General features: G+C 41.8%; 2 protein-coding genes across 2 annotated transcripts; both read left to right on the forward strand.

Moving 5' to 3' along the window:
- Positions 1 to 2085, forward strand: LOC134546765 (calcium homeostasis modulator protein 5-like). The gene is made up of 2 exons (XM_063389857.1): positions 1 to 547; positions 1756 to 2085. The coding sequence occupies exons 1-2, from the start codon at positions 8 to 10 to the stop codon at positions 2068 to 2070; spliced, it is 855 nt and encodes a 284-aa protein (XP_063245927.1). The 5' UTR covers positions 1 to 7; the 3' UTR covers positions 2071 to 2085.
- On the forward strand, positions 466 to 10774 carry LOC134546762 (calcium homeostasis modulator protein 6-like). Its single transcript, XM_063389852.1, has 3 exons — positions 466 to 547; positions 4333 to 6071; positions 7936 to 10774. Exons 2-3 carry the CDS (start codon positions 5379 to 5381, stop codon positions 8347 to 8349), a joined length of 1107 nt encoding a protein of 368 aa, XP_063245922.1. The 5' UTR covers positions 466 to 547; positions 4333 to 5378; the 3' UTR covers positions 8350 to 10774.
- The last annotated feature ends 39 nt before the right edge of the window (positions 10775 to 10813 follow it).

Below are 10813 nucleotides of genomic sequence, written 5' to 3' on the forward strand. Positions count from 1 at the left end.
ATCAGACATGGATGCTTTCCAGACAATGCTGAAGTTCTTTATGAACCGGAAAACCGCGATAGGTTACAGTTTCATGGCGCTGCTGACTATGGGAGGTGAACGTGTCTTTTCTCTTGTTGCTTTCAGATGCCCGTGCAGCAATGAAAACTTCAGGTACGGCTTGGTATTTCTCTTCTCGCCGGCTCTCGTTTTGCTAGTTCTTGGATACTTCTTGAACAGCAAGACCTGGAAACTCTTTACAGGCTGCTGGGTGAATCCCAGGAAAATATTCCCCAGAGGGAACGTCTGCCATTTCTTTTACATCTTTGGACAAATCACTTTAAATGCTCTGGTAGCCCCAGTGATGTGGCTTTCCGTGGCTTTGCTCAACGGGACCTTTTACGAATGTGCCATGAGCGGCTTGGAAAAGCCTGCCTACTTACACGCGGTTTGCCACAGCAAATCCGAGAAGTGCTTTGAAGAGCTGCACAAGGTAGCCTGTGACAAGAGCTCCCTGCCCTTTTCAGAGAGTGATGAACTGAAAAGAACACTTCAAGCACAGTCCCGGGTCAGAAAAATTATAAACAAAGAGCGTTATCCAGGTGGTATTGCTGCTGTAATTTATCTGTGGAAGATGCTCATGTCAGATGTTATGTTAAAACTCCTGGCTGAATACAATCAATCCATCTTTTAGTTCAGATTGAGCTGTTCCACATTTCTTAGGGGTCCCCACTTGTGGCAGGGTCAGTAAGACCAGAAAAGCTAAAGCTTTCTTGCTGAATGGAGATTAATCTTATGAAGGGGGAAAAAAAAATTAAAAATGCAGCTGTACTGTTTAGGAGGCTGAATTAATTAACAGATGTTGCCCCATTAAAGGGCTGTGTCCTATTAAAAAATCCATGCCACTCTCCTATTTTAAATCATTGTGATAGCTGTAGGGAAATTTTCAGTCACTAACAGCAGAATAACACTGGAAAATAAGATTTGTGATATTTGTCTTACACTGCAATGTTTTCCACTGTTTGAAAACAGTATTAGCTTGTCACCATATATGGAATGTGTTTCTTTTTATTCCTGTTTTTTCTTTTTTTTCTTTTTTTCACATAGCAGTTGGGTAGAGGAATGTCTTACTCTGAAAATTCTTGGCTATCTAAGTGGCACAAGGAAGAAAAAGTAGCATTCGCGCCAGTTCTCTCCTTGGAGGAGGACAGAAGAACAATTTCAAGCACATTTTTTCCACTCTCTTCCCTTGCTGAGGAAGTAACTCTGGAAGTGGCTCTTTCTTTCAAAATGTTCTTGACAGAATTTTCTCTGAAGCTGCTACAGATAAAAGAAATTGAGTGATGATGGTTAACTAGCGTAGTTGTTATGTTAGAGTTTTTTTTCTAATAAAAAGAAATCAGAAAACAAAACATCTGACAGTGGTCACAGTTGGAAAGCTTGGTTGATCTGGGACAAAAGTTACTTGCCCTTTTTGGTTCTGTAGTTCTTCATGATTCAAAATGAGTCTTTCTTGTTGGGTAGTTTTGTGTAATGCTTCCAGGAGTTAGAAAACACTTTACCCTTTGTGCCAAGAAAGACCAAAAGGAGCACTATTGAGAAGCCTCTATTCTGACCGAGTTACTCCTCTCTTCACTCCCCATGTAGATGTCCCATTAACATCGATGCCAGCACCGAATGCAAGGTGCGGCAGCTTTGTCTGTCAGACATTCATGATTCAAGTTGCATTTTCGCTTGGTTCTTTTAACCTGAAATTGATTTATTTTGCCTTCCCAGATGTTAGGCTGGTGTTTGATAGTTATCACAGCTCTCCTCTCCCTGCTCACCACTTGCTGTGCCAGCTGCCAGTCAAAAGTCAGCCACCTCCAGCTGATGTTCTGGCGAGTGTACGAGGGGACCGAGAAGGAGCAACTGGAGCAGATTTTCCAGCTGTATGCCACCAAGCTGAGTGAGAGAAACCTAAAGTACTTTTTTGAAAGCAAGGAACCTGAACCCATTTCCCTGCCAGCTTTCCAGGCATGGGAAGATGTTTCCTATACTTACTCTTCCAGCAGCCAAGTTCATTTTCCACATTCATTAGTTAGTAAATAATAAATGTATTGCCTTAATATAGCAATAAATGTAATGCCTTAAAATAGCTGTATAATGTATGCAAATGCTTGTAAGCTGTGCAGGCACAGGCACAGTGCTACTTCTTCAGCTGCTGTTCTCCTAAGTATTAGTACTACTAATGATTTATGTGGTGCCACTGAGCTGTGTGACGCTTCCTAAACTTGTAAGAAGGATGGTTCCACCATAAAGTCACAATAACTTCCTCACTTGCACAAAGTGATGCAATGGGCCTCTGGGGGAAGTCAATCCAGCTGGAGAGTAGGTGCAGATCTGCTGGTGGACAGGACCTCCAACATGTTAAGCATTAATTTCACCTGGAATGGGACAAAAGCCATTGCAAGAATTTTCCTAGAATAAAAAGCCTCACTATCCATGTGTCTTTCTGAACTGAGGAAATGTAGCTCACATCTCTCAGATGAAGAAGCAAGTCCAGTTCTCATAAACAGAAAAGCAGTGCAGAGGTGCTCTTTTCCATTGCAACCATGAATGTGCAAGACATTAGAGAATTAATATGAAGAGGAGTTGAGCTTTATAAGACTACGGGAAGGAATTTAGGACAGGATGGGCCCTGGATGTAACAGCTGGAAGGAGCAAGACTGGGAGGAAAACAAAACCAGTCTTTGGCTATTCTGAACAAGTAGGAAAAGTTCCAGAAAATAAAATTAAAATAACCTACTGTGAGGACTTACTAACATCCCTAAAACAAGATCTGCACATTATGTACTGATAAAGCCCTTCAGTGTGCTTACACACACTTACACGAGCTGCATTTATGACCAGTATCATGCCTTTTATGGAACCACAGAACTAGTTCAAACTACAGCTTTTGCCACTTAGAAAATGTCTGAGAATCATTCTTCTGCAAATGCAAGGGTAGAAGTTAAAATGTCAAGGAGAAAGGAAAATTTATAAACAAGTCCACTTGTTGTCAGCTCACCTCTTCATTTTCATAAAAAATATTTCAAAGTAGAAAGATGTTTCAAATTAAAAAACTATTATTTTATTCTAAGAATGTCCAGAATCAAAATTCTCACATTGTTCCCATCCCCCTTGGAAGACATGACATTTAATGCAAATCAATGTAAAAACAACCATTAATATGCAACCCTGGGTCCTTTAACAGAAAACTGTTTTTCAGAATACTTGCTGTATAATGCTTTGCAGTCGTTGTGGCAATTAGTAACAAGTTATGATGTTCTCTATGTGGCAACTCACAAACAAGTGTTTATTTAGAGGGCAAGAAAGAGCTGCCCTGGGAGAAGAGAGCTCTGAGTGAACGGGGGCTCTGTAACTCCCTGGCCCCAAGGCTCCTCACACCCAAGGACAAGGATAGCGAGGGGCCTCTCGCGTGCTTCTCAAAAGAGCTCATTCCCCAAGGAGGGCAGTGACAAAAAAGCCAAAGTACAAAGCTTTATACAACTTTTAAACGGGGCGGGTACAGGGGGAAGGTACAAGCCTTTAACCTATCAGGGATACAATAGGGAGGAGATTAAGGATGGGCTCAAAACATGACTACCAATAGGAAAGACAAAGGGAGTGGAAAGGCTCACATGGGCCAATGGGGCTTCGTGGAATAGGGGAATTCCTGGGTGGCTTTTAGGCAAGGGGTTGGGCAACAAGGACTGACAGAGAACTCTCTGGAACAAGGGGTAGGGATTAGGGAGGATTGACATTATGTAGATAAGGTAACAGGTGGGTCTAGGGAGTGAATGACAACTGGGAGAGGGAGTAGAAAACGTTGGGTAAAAACCATCCACCTAAGGGGAGAAACATGAACAACCATTCAAAAGGGTTTACAAAAATATGCATTAAGAAAAACACACCACCACATTGATTGACTCTGAGCTTGCTGAGGTTATCGTTCAAGGACTTTTTATTATAATGTATATCTTGTTAAAATATCGATTCATGGATGATTAAAAAAAATCCAGAAATGATTTAAAGGAAATATAAAACAAATGTCAGTATTCCTTTGTAGCAAACAGTGATTCAGTTGCATCTTCAATGCACTGGAAATCTGGTATATATCCTGTTTCCTCTCATGTGAAAAATGATACCTGAATCCTAGGGAACTGTTCAAGTGGCAACATGGATAAAAAAGTATGCAAAGGTAAAAATCAGATGAGGAATTACTATATTAGGGTTTTCCCAGCCTGGGAAAGAGAGGGCTATGGTGAAAGTGTACAAGGCCATGAGTTGATGGAGACACCAAGAGACCACTCTTTACTCTTTCCCTTCCAGATCTTGGAGACACCAAATGGGATAGTGTCAGATTCAAATGAAGGTTAAGCACACTTGCTATACAATATTTTGGATGTTGGTAAGTCTGCATGGGTTAAAACAAAAGGTATGAAGTACAGATGAAACCCCTTAAATCACACAGAGACTGAGGGCATTGCCAAGCTTCCTTTGCCTGTCCCTGTGCTCACCACTCAGCTACTGGCTGTAGCTGAGATGTGCCCAGACTCACCCTCAGACTGATTAATTCCTCCTGGTTTTACATCCTTTTTTGCTTGCTATGTCATTGTATTATACTGTTGCATAATAACAGGGGCTCCTCCAGGCCAAGGCAAGCATTTCATTTAGCAGCACATTTTCCTCTGCAGCAGCACCAGCAGCTCAGCACTGAGCATGGCACATCTGCTGTGAGCCCGGCAGCCACCTGAACCAGCACTGCCTGCTCTGGAGCCTCTGTGCCATCCTCTCAGCTGCCCAAAGAGCTGAAATGGGAACAGGAAATTTTCAAATCCTTGACCTCCAAAACACTCATTTTTTTTTATTGGCACTTATCAGGCCTTGCCCAGCAAGACCCAAAGCCTCAGTGGTTTAAAGATTAAATAAACAACAAGGTTCAGCTGTTCTTCCCTTTGGCAAAGACAAAAAAATCCATCACTTAATATACTTTAAAGCAAAAAAAAAAAAAAGTAAGAGTTAAATAATCTCCAACATAACTACTTTAAAAATATAGATTGATTATCTTGAAAAAGTGACATGATTATAGTTGAATTTTCTTCCATAAGAGAAGAGGCCATATTGTAGAGCTAAAAATAAGGCACGGAAAAAACCCTGTATATGGTTCTGTGTGGTTTTCTACATTTTATTCACACTTTGAATCTGGTGCCTCACTGAAAAGATGATAAGATTCAAGCCATTGCTAGTCACAATGCACGTGTGGACAAACACAAATTACTTTTATAGGAACAAATCTCCTCATTGCTTTGCTGTTGATAACTGGAGTGGTTTTCCGATGTGGTCTCTGCTTGACTGTGCAGTGACTTATTTCCTCTATGAAGAGCTGTTTCTGTGCCTCACTACATCACCACCACCAACAGAAACTGAAAGCTCTGCAAGCCTCTCTAAGCTGTGGGAGCTGCAGGACACTTGTCTCTCTTTTCTCCATTTCTGACAGAGATTTTGCTCTTCTCGAAGTAAGGAGAGACAGAAAAATGAATAGGTTACAGAAGGCAATGGATTTCTGCATGCGCCACCAGACCATTCTGGGTTACAGTATCGTGTCCCTGCTGACAGTAGCCAGCGAACAGATCTTCTCATCTGTGGTGTTCCAGTGTCCCTGCAATTCTGGGAACTTGCTGTATGGTTTATCCTTCCTCTTAGTACCTGCCTTCGTCCTCTTTCTGCTCGGCTTCATGGTGAATGCTAGAACATGGCGCCTGTTGACAGGCAAGTGCTCTCAGGAGAATCATTCTGACTGCAGTACCTGGGAAGCCTGTGCCCACTTCTGCCAGGTGCTGGTGCCGATGACAGCCAAAGCCTCGGTGGCCCCGCTCACCTGGATAGCGGTGGCCCTGCTTGGAGCCAACTTCTACGAGTGTGCAGCCAGTGGGAGCAGTCTGCTGGAGAGGTTCTTCTGTAAAGACACTGGAGCTGACTGCCGAAACCAGCTGCTCAAAGTGCCTTGTGGTAAGGAACTATCTGCAGAGATATCAAGTGGACGACTCAGCCTTCAGGCACAGTCCCAGGTAAAGCCTCACTGCTCTTCTCCTCTCACTGTGAGCTTCAACCCTGGCTGCTCAATGTGTAGTGGTGCCTGCTGGGGACTGTAAGCTGTCCTTGTCTCTTCTGTTATATGATATCATGTGCTAAAAGCACACAGCTAGGAAAATTCATCATCAAAAAAGCAGTAACAGAAAAGCAATTGGTGTATTTTTATGATACTTTCTGGGTTTGCATGTTTACATGGTAATGGTTTGGCACTGTCATTTACAAAACCTCATGGGCAAGGAACCAGCCCAGAGAACGGGACTTTTCACAGCAAATTTTCTTCTCAGTTAACTTGGGCGTGGTGTGAGTTCTTATCCTTCTCCATTTTAATGTCTCTGAATATCTCAAACTTCTGCAAACAGGCATTATTTGAGGGAAAGCTGAGATCACTAACATTGGGGAAGCTGATGTCTCCTTGCAACACAGTGGTTGCAAGGAGACGTGGAAAGTGAAACAAATAAGAACAGCTTGTTTGACTGTAAATCCCAATGCTTGAAAATCTTAATAATTTCACACTTGAATTCTAGAAGAATAGTTAAATTATATATCTGACTTGTTAAAGATTCTTGTTCTTAAGGCAAACTGCATGACCAAAACTGTAACAGTTCTGCACTGTTTTTTGTTTGCTTCTTTGGCAGCACTCCAGGTTTTGTTTCTACATTTGTGGAGATTATGTTTTAACTCCAGTAGGAAAAACAGGTTTCATAACTTTTTCTCAGGAAAACATTAAGACTTCGTTATAGGAGCTAAGTTTATAAGAGTTTGTAACTACTTCGATTTTTGTAAATTCCTGTTTAGTACAAATGCCTATTAAAATAAAAATGTGGTTTTATTCAGTAAATACTTAGCATGCTGCTCCTCCAAGAAAAAGGCTGGAAAGGGGCAAACTCTATACCATTGATTTTAGATAGGGTAAGAAAGGAGCAAAATTAAGGAAGATTGACTGTTCCTGACATTACTGTGCAAAGAAATATCCAGTCAAACAAAAATAGGAGAATGTGAGTGCATTTGTATTACTGACCACTATTTTTAATATCCAATCTACTTTCAACAAAATTAAGAACCAAAAAGAACACAAACTCCTTCTTGTTCATCATTTGATACTCTCATTTCATGAAAAAGTCATCCTGAGGTAAAAGGGCACGTTGCAGGATCTCTGCCTGGAGCTTCCATCTAAGTACCCCTGGGTAGAGGAGGGATCTACTAGGATCTACTACAGCATCTACTAGGACACTTGGTTTTGATGGGACTTCTAAGACTCGTCTAAGGATGTTAAAATCAGGCTGAAAACAAGAATGAATTCCCATAGTCAATAGCCACATCTGTGTCCTGCCTACAAAACATACAGGACACAACCTTTCCTCTGTGTTGTGCAAAAATTAGCTGCTTTTGCAGGCGCAGACATCAGGGAGAGTAGCTACACTCCATGAGAACAAAGCCAGCAGGAGCTCTGATTTGCAGCACAAAGCACATAGAGTGATTCCGCAGCCTCTGTACCATCAATATGACCACAACTGCAGAAATTGATGGTCAGTGTTTTGCCTTAAAAGTTCAGAAAGCTGGATATAACTGAGTAAATAACTTCTGTCCATCTTCTCTTTTTTTTGACTGTGTGTTTTGTTTTTGACTGTTTTTGTATTGATCCTCAATCTGACGAGATCAGATGAGGAATACAGAAGCTCTGTGTGTCTGGCTGAATTGCATGCATGGGACCCTCTCTTTGGCAGCAAGCAGACAGTTATGTGCACTCTGGGGTGTCTTTGCTTACAGTTTTCATATTTCTTCATATGAAACATATGACCATACAAAAACCACCATTAACCTCTGTATCCTTTTTCCAAGCTGATAGGATGGTTCCTGATAGCCAGCATCACGACTGTGGCACTGATTTCAACATGTGTCAGGCACTGTTGCTCCCCGGTCAGCTATCTTCAGCTCAAGTTCTGGAAAATTTACTCAAAAAAAGAACAGGAACTCTTTGAGATCAAAGCCAAAGAACATGCAACCAAGCTGGCAGAAAGAAATACAACTTGCTTTTTTGAAACCACTGATCCAGAACCATTTTGTACTCCCAGCAATGAAGACTGGCAGAAGATTTCAAACTTGTATACCTTTAATTCACATGAGCAGTATTACAGCATGATACACAAGTACGTGAACACCAACAGGGGCAGCAGTGCCAAATTCAAGGAAGGTCAGAATCTCACTGTCTTAGAATTTGTGGATGAAGCCCAGACAAGCATTTCAGGGTTGTAAGGAAACAAATCCTTTGCAATGCTGGGAGTTTTTAAACTCTACTGATATAACAAGAGTCTTATTCCCTGCTCTTACCAAAATCTATGCAAACTGAAGGTGAAAGCTGTTAGTTGTAAATCTCAGTAGATTTGCTTTTAAATACCTTTTAATCCTTTTGCTTAAGTACATTTAAATGGGCGTTTTCTTCTGGTGTTGTCTATTAATAAGAGTCATATGTAAAATAATCTGCATCCACAAAGATGTCAACACCTATTATGTCAAATCATTACCAAAACCTTAAAAGCACTTGGCACGTGAAGTGACAATACCAAACCCTATCAAAGAGACAAAAAAGAAATGGAAGATTTGATTCAGAAATTCAGCTTAGTTTATTAGCTCTTTCTTTACAATGAAACTTTCATTGATGCTTAGAGCAAGCTTTAGATTAAAAAATTAGCTTGTCTTGAGGGGTTAGCCTCATGCATGGCAGCGTAGGTGAAACTTCTATATGAACAAACATTAAAAGCACATTCATACATTTAAAGACATTAAAAGTCTGCAATCCATATTAGCAAGTTGTAATATTCTTCTCAAACAACATCTTATTGTAAGAAATAAGGTACAAGTTTTGAGTGAAGGATAATAAAGTTCACTTTTCTTCTGAAAAGCTGTGGTTTAAGAGAGCATTTTAGATATATAAGTCCGATTGTTTGGTGTGGTCTATTTGTTTCCCCCTCCCAGAAATTCTCTCTTCCTACACAATAAACTCAGAAATTTAATAGACAGACAGACAGGAATCCCAAGAAGTGATTTGTTACATTTGTTTTGCAAGGAAGGAAGAAGGGAAGAGCCTATCTTAACTAGCTGAATGTAGCAACCTTGGAAGCTTCTTTCTCACTATCAACTAAAAATATAACACATCAAGGCAAAACAAGATTTAATTCTGCATGTAGAAAAGCGTTTCTAAAAATTATTCATCGCAGTCACTGACTTGCTCAGAGCTCCTTTGCTTCTGAGAAACTTGATGATTATGGAGTACCTGTGCAGGCCAGGGCTGACCTCTTAGAGAGCATCTCTGCACAGAAGCACCTGGCTGTGTCGGTGGCTGGCAAGCTGACTACGAGCCAGCAGTGCCCCTGTGGCCAGCAGGGCCAGTGGTGTGCTGTGGTGCACTGGCAAGAGTGTGGCCAGCAGGTCAAGGGAGGTGATGCTCCCCCTCTCCTCAGCCCTGCTGAGGTCACATCTGAAGTGCTGTGTCCAGTGCTGGGCTCCTCACAACAAGGAAGGCCAGGAGCTACTGGAGAGGGCCCAGCAGAAGGGCCACAAAGGTGATTTGGGTCTGGAGCATCCCTCTTGTGGGGAGACACTGGGCCTGTTTATTCCGGAGAAGAGAGGACTGAGAGAGAATCTCTTTAATACCTCTCAAGTGTGAGTGGCAAGAGGAGGGTGCCAGACTCATTCCAGTGGTACCCAGCAACAGGACGAGGAGCAATGGCCACAACCTAAAGCATAAGATGTTTCACTACACCATGAGAAGATTTTCTTTACATTGAGGGTGGCAGAGCACTGGCACAGGCTGCCCAGGGAGGTTGTGGAGTTTCCCTCCTTGGAGGTAATCCAGACCCACCTAGATGTGTTCCTGTGTCACCTGCTCTAGGTGAACCTGCCTTGTCAGGGGGGATGGACTAGAAGACCTTCAGAGGTCCTTTCGAACCCTAACAGTTCTCTAAGAAAACAAGGACAATGTAGGTCCTTCACTTTCAAAATAATAAAAATAATTAAGAAAAAACCCAAATAGAATATTTGGTTAGTGTTGGTGGAAAAAGTAAAAATGGCTATTGCAAATAAACAACCTTTGTTGTGGTCAGCTACACGTCCATCTCGACCAACTGGCCATAACCAGCAGAAATTCCAGTGAGGGCTTTTGCAAAAGCAGTGAAATCAGACAAATTCCACAATACATTTCAGCTCTAGGTTTAACAAAGTAATATAAATTACAAAAAGAAAGAAAAAGGAAAAGAAAAAAAAAAGGCAGGGAAACTTGTTAGTGGTTCTAACATATTGTCACACGTACACGCTGCCACTTCTTACTGGTGCAGGTAACAGCAGTTGGGCTGAGACCAAGGCTGGATCACAAAGAGTTTTGGTTTTGTTCCCTACACAACTGCTCACTAAAATTTGCTCACTTCCATTATGCTGTGGCACCACAGAGCCACACTACTTAGACAAAGGGAGAGAGATTATCATGAGGACTCTACAGGTCTGGAGAGAATGAACCCAGGGTAAGAGATGCTCCCATCTGGCATGATAAAGATGTGAACAGACTGAGGGGAAAATAGGAGAAGGCACAAAACACAGTGTAAAATCAGAGTTAATTCCGGGCTAGACTGAACTTAGTTGCTGGTATTTCAGCTTCAAACAAGCGTTTTTGTGAGGAGAGGCTAAGCTGGCCTTGTGGGTAGGGTGTTGTGCTAGGACCTGGGGT

The sequence above is a fragment of the Prinia subflava genome, chromosome 2, assembly GCF_021018805.1.
Source record: "Prinia subflava isolate CZ2003 ecotype Zambia chromosome 2, Cam_Psub_1.2, whole genome shotgun sequence".
Classification (NCBI taxonomy): Eukaryota; Metazoa; Chordata; class Aves; order Passeriformes; family Cisticolidae; genus Prinia; species Prinia subflava.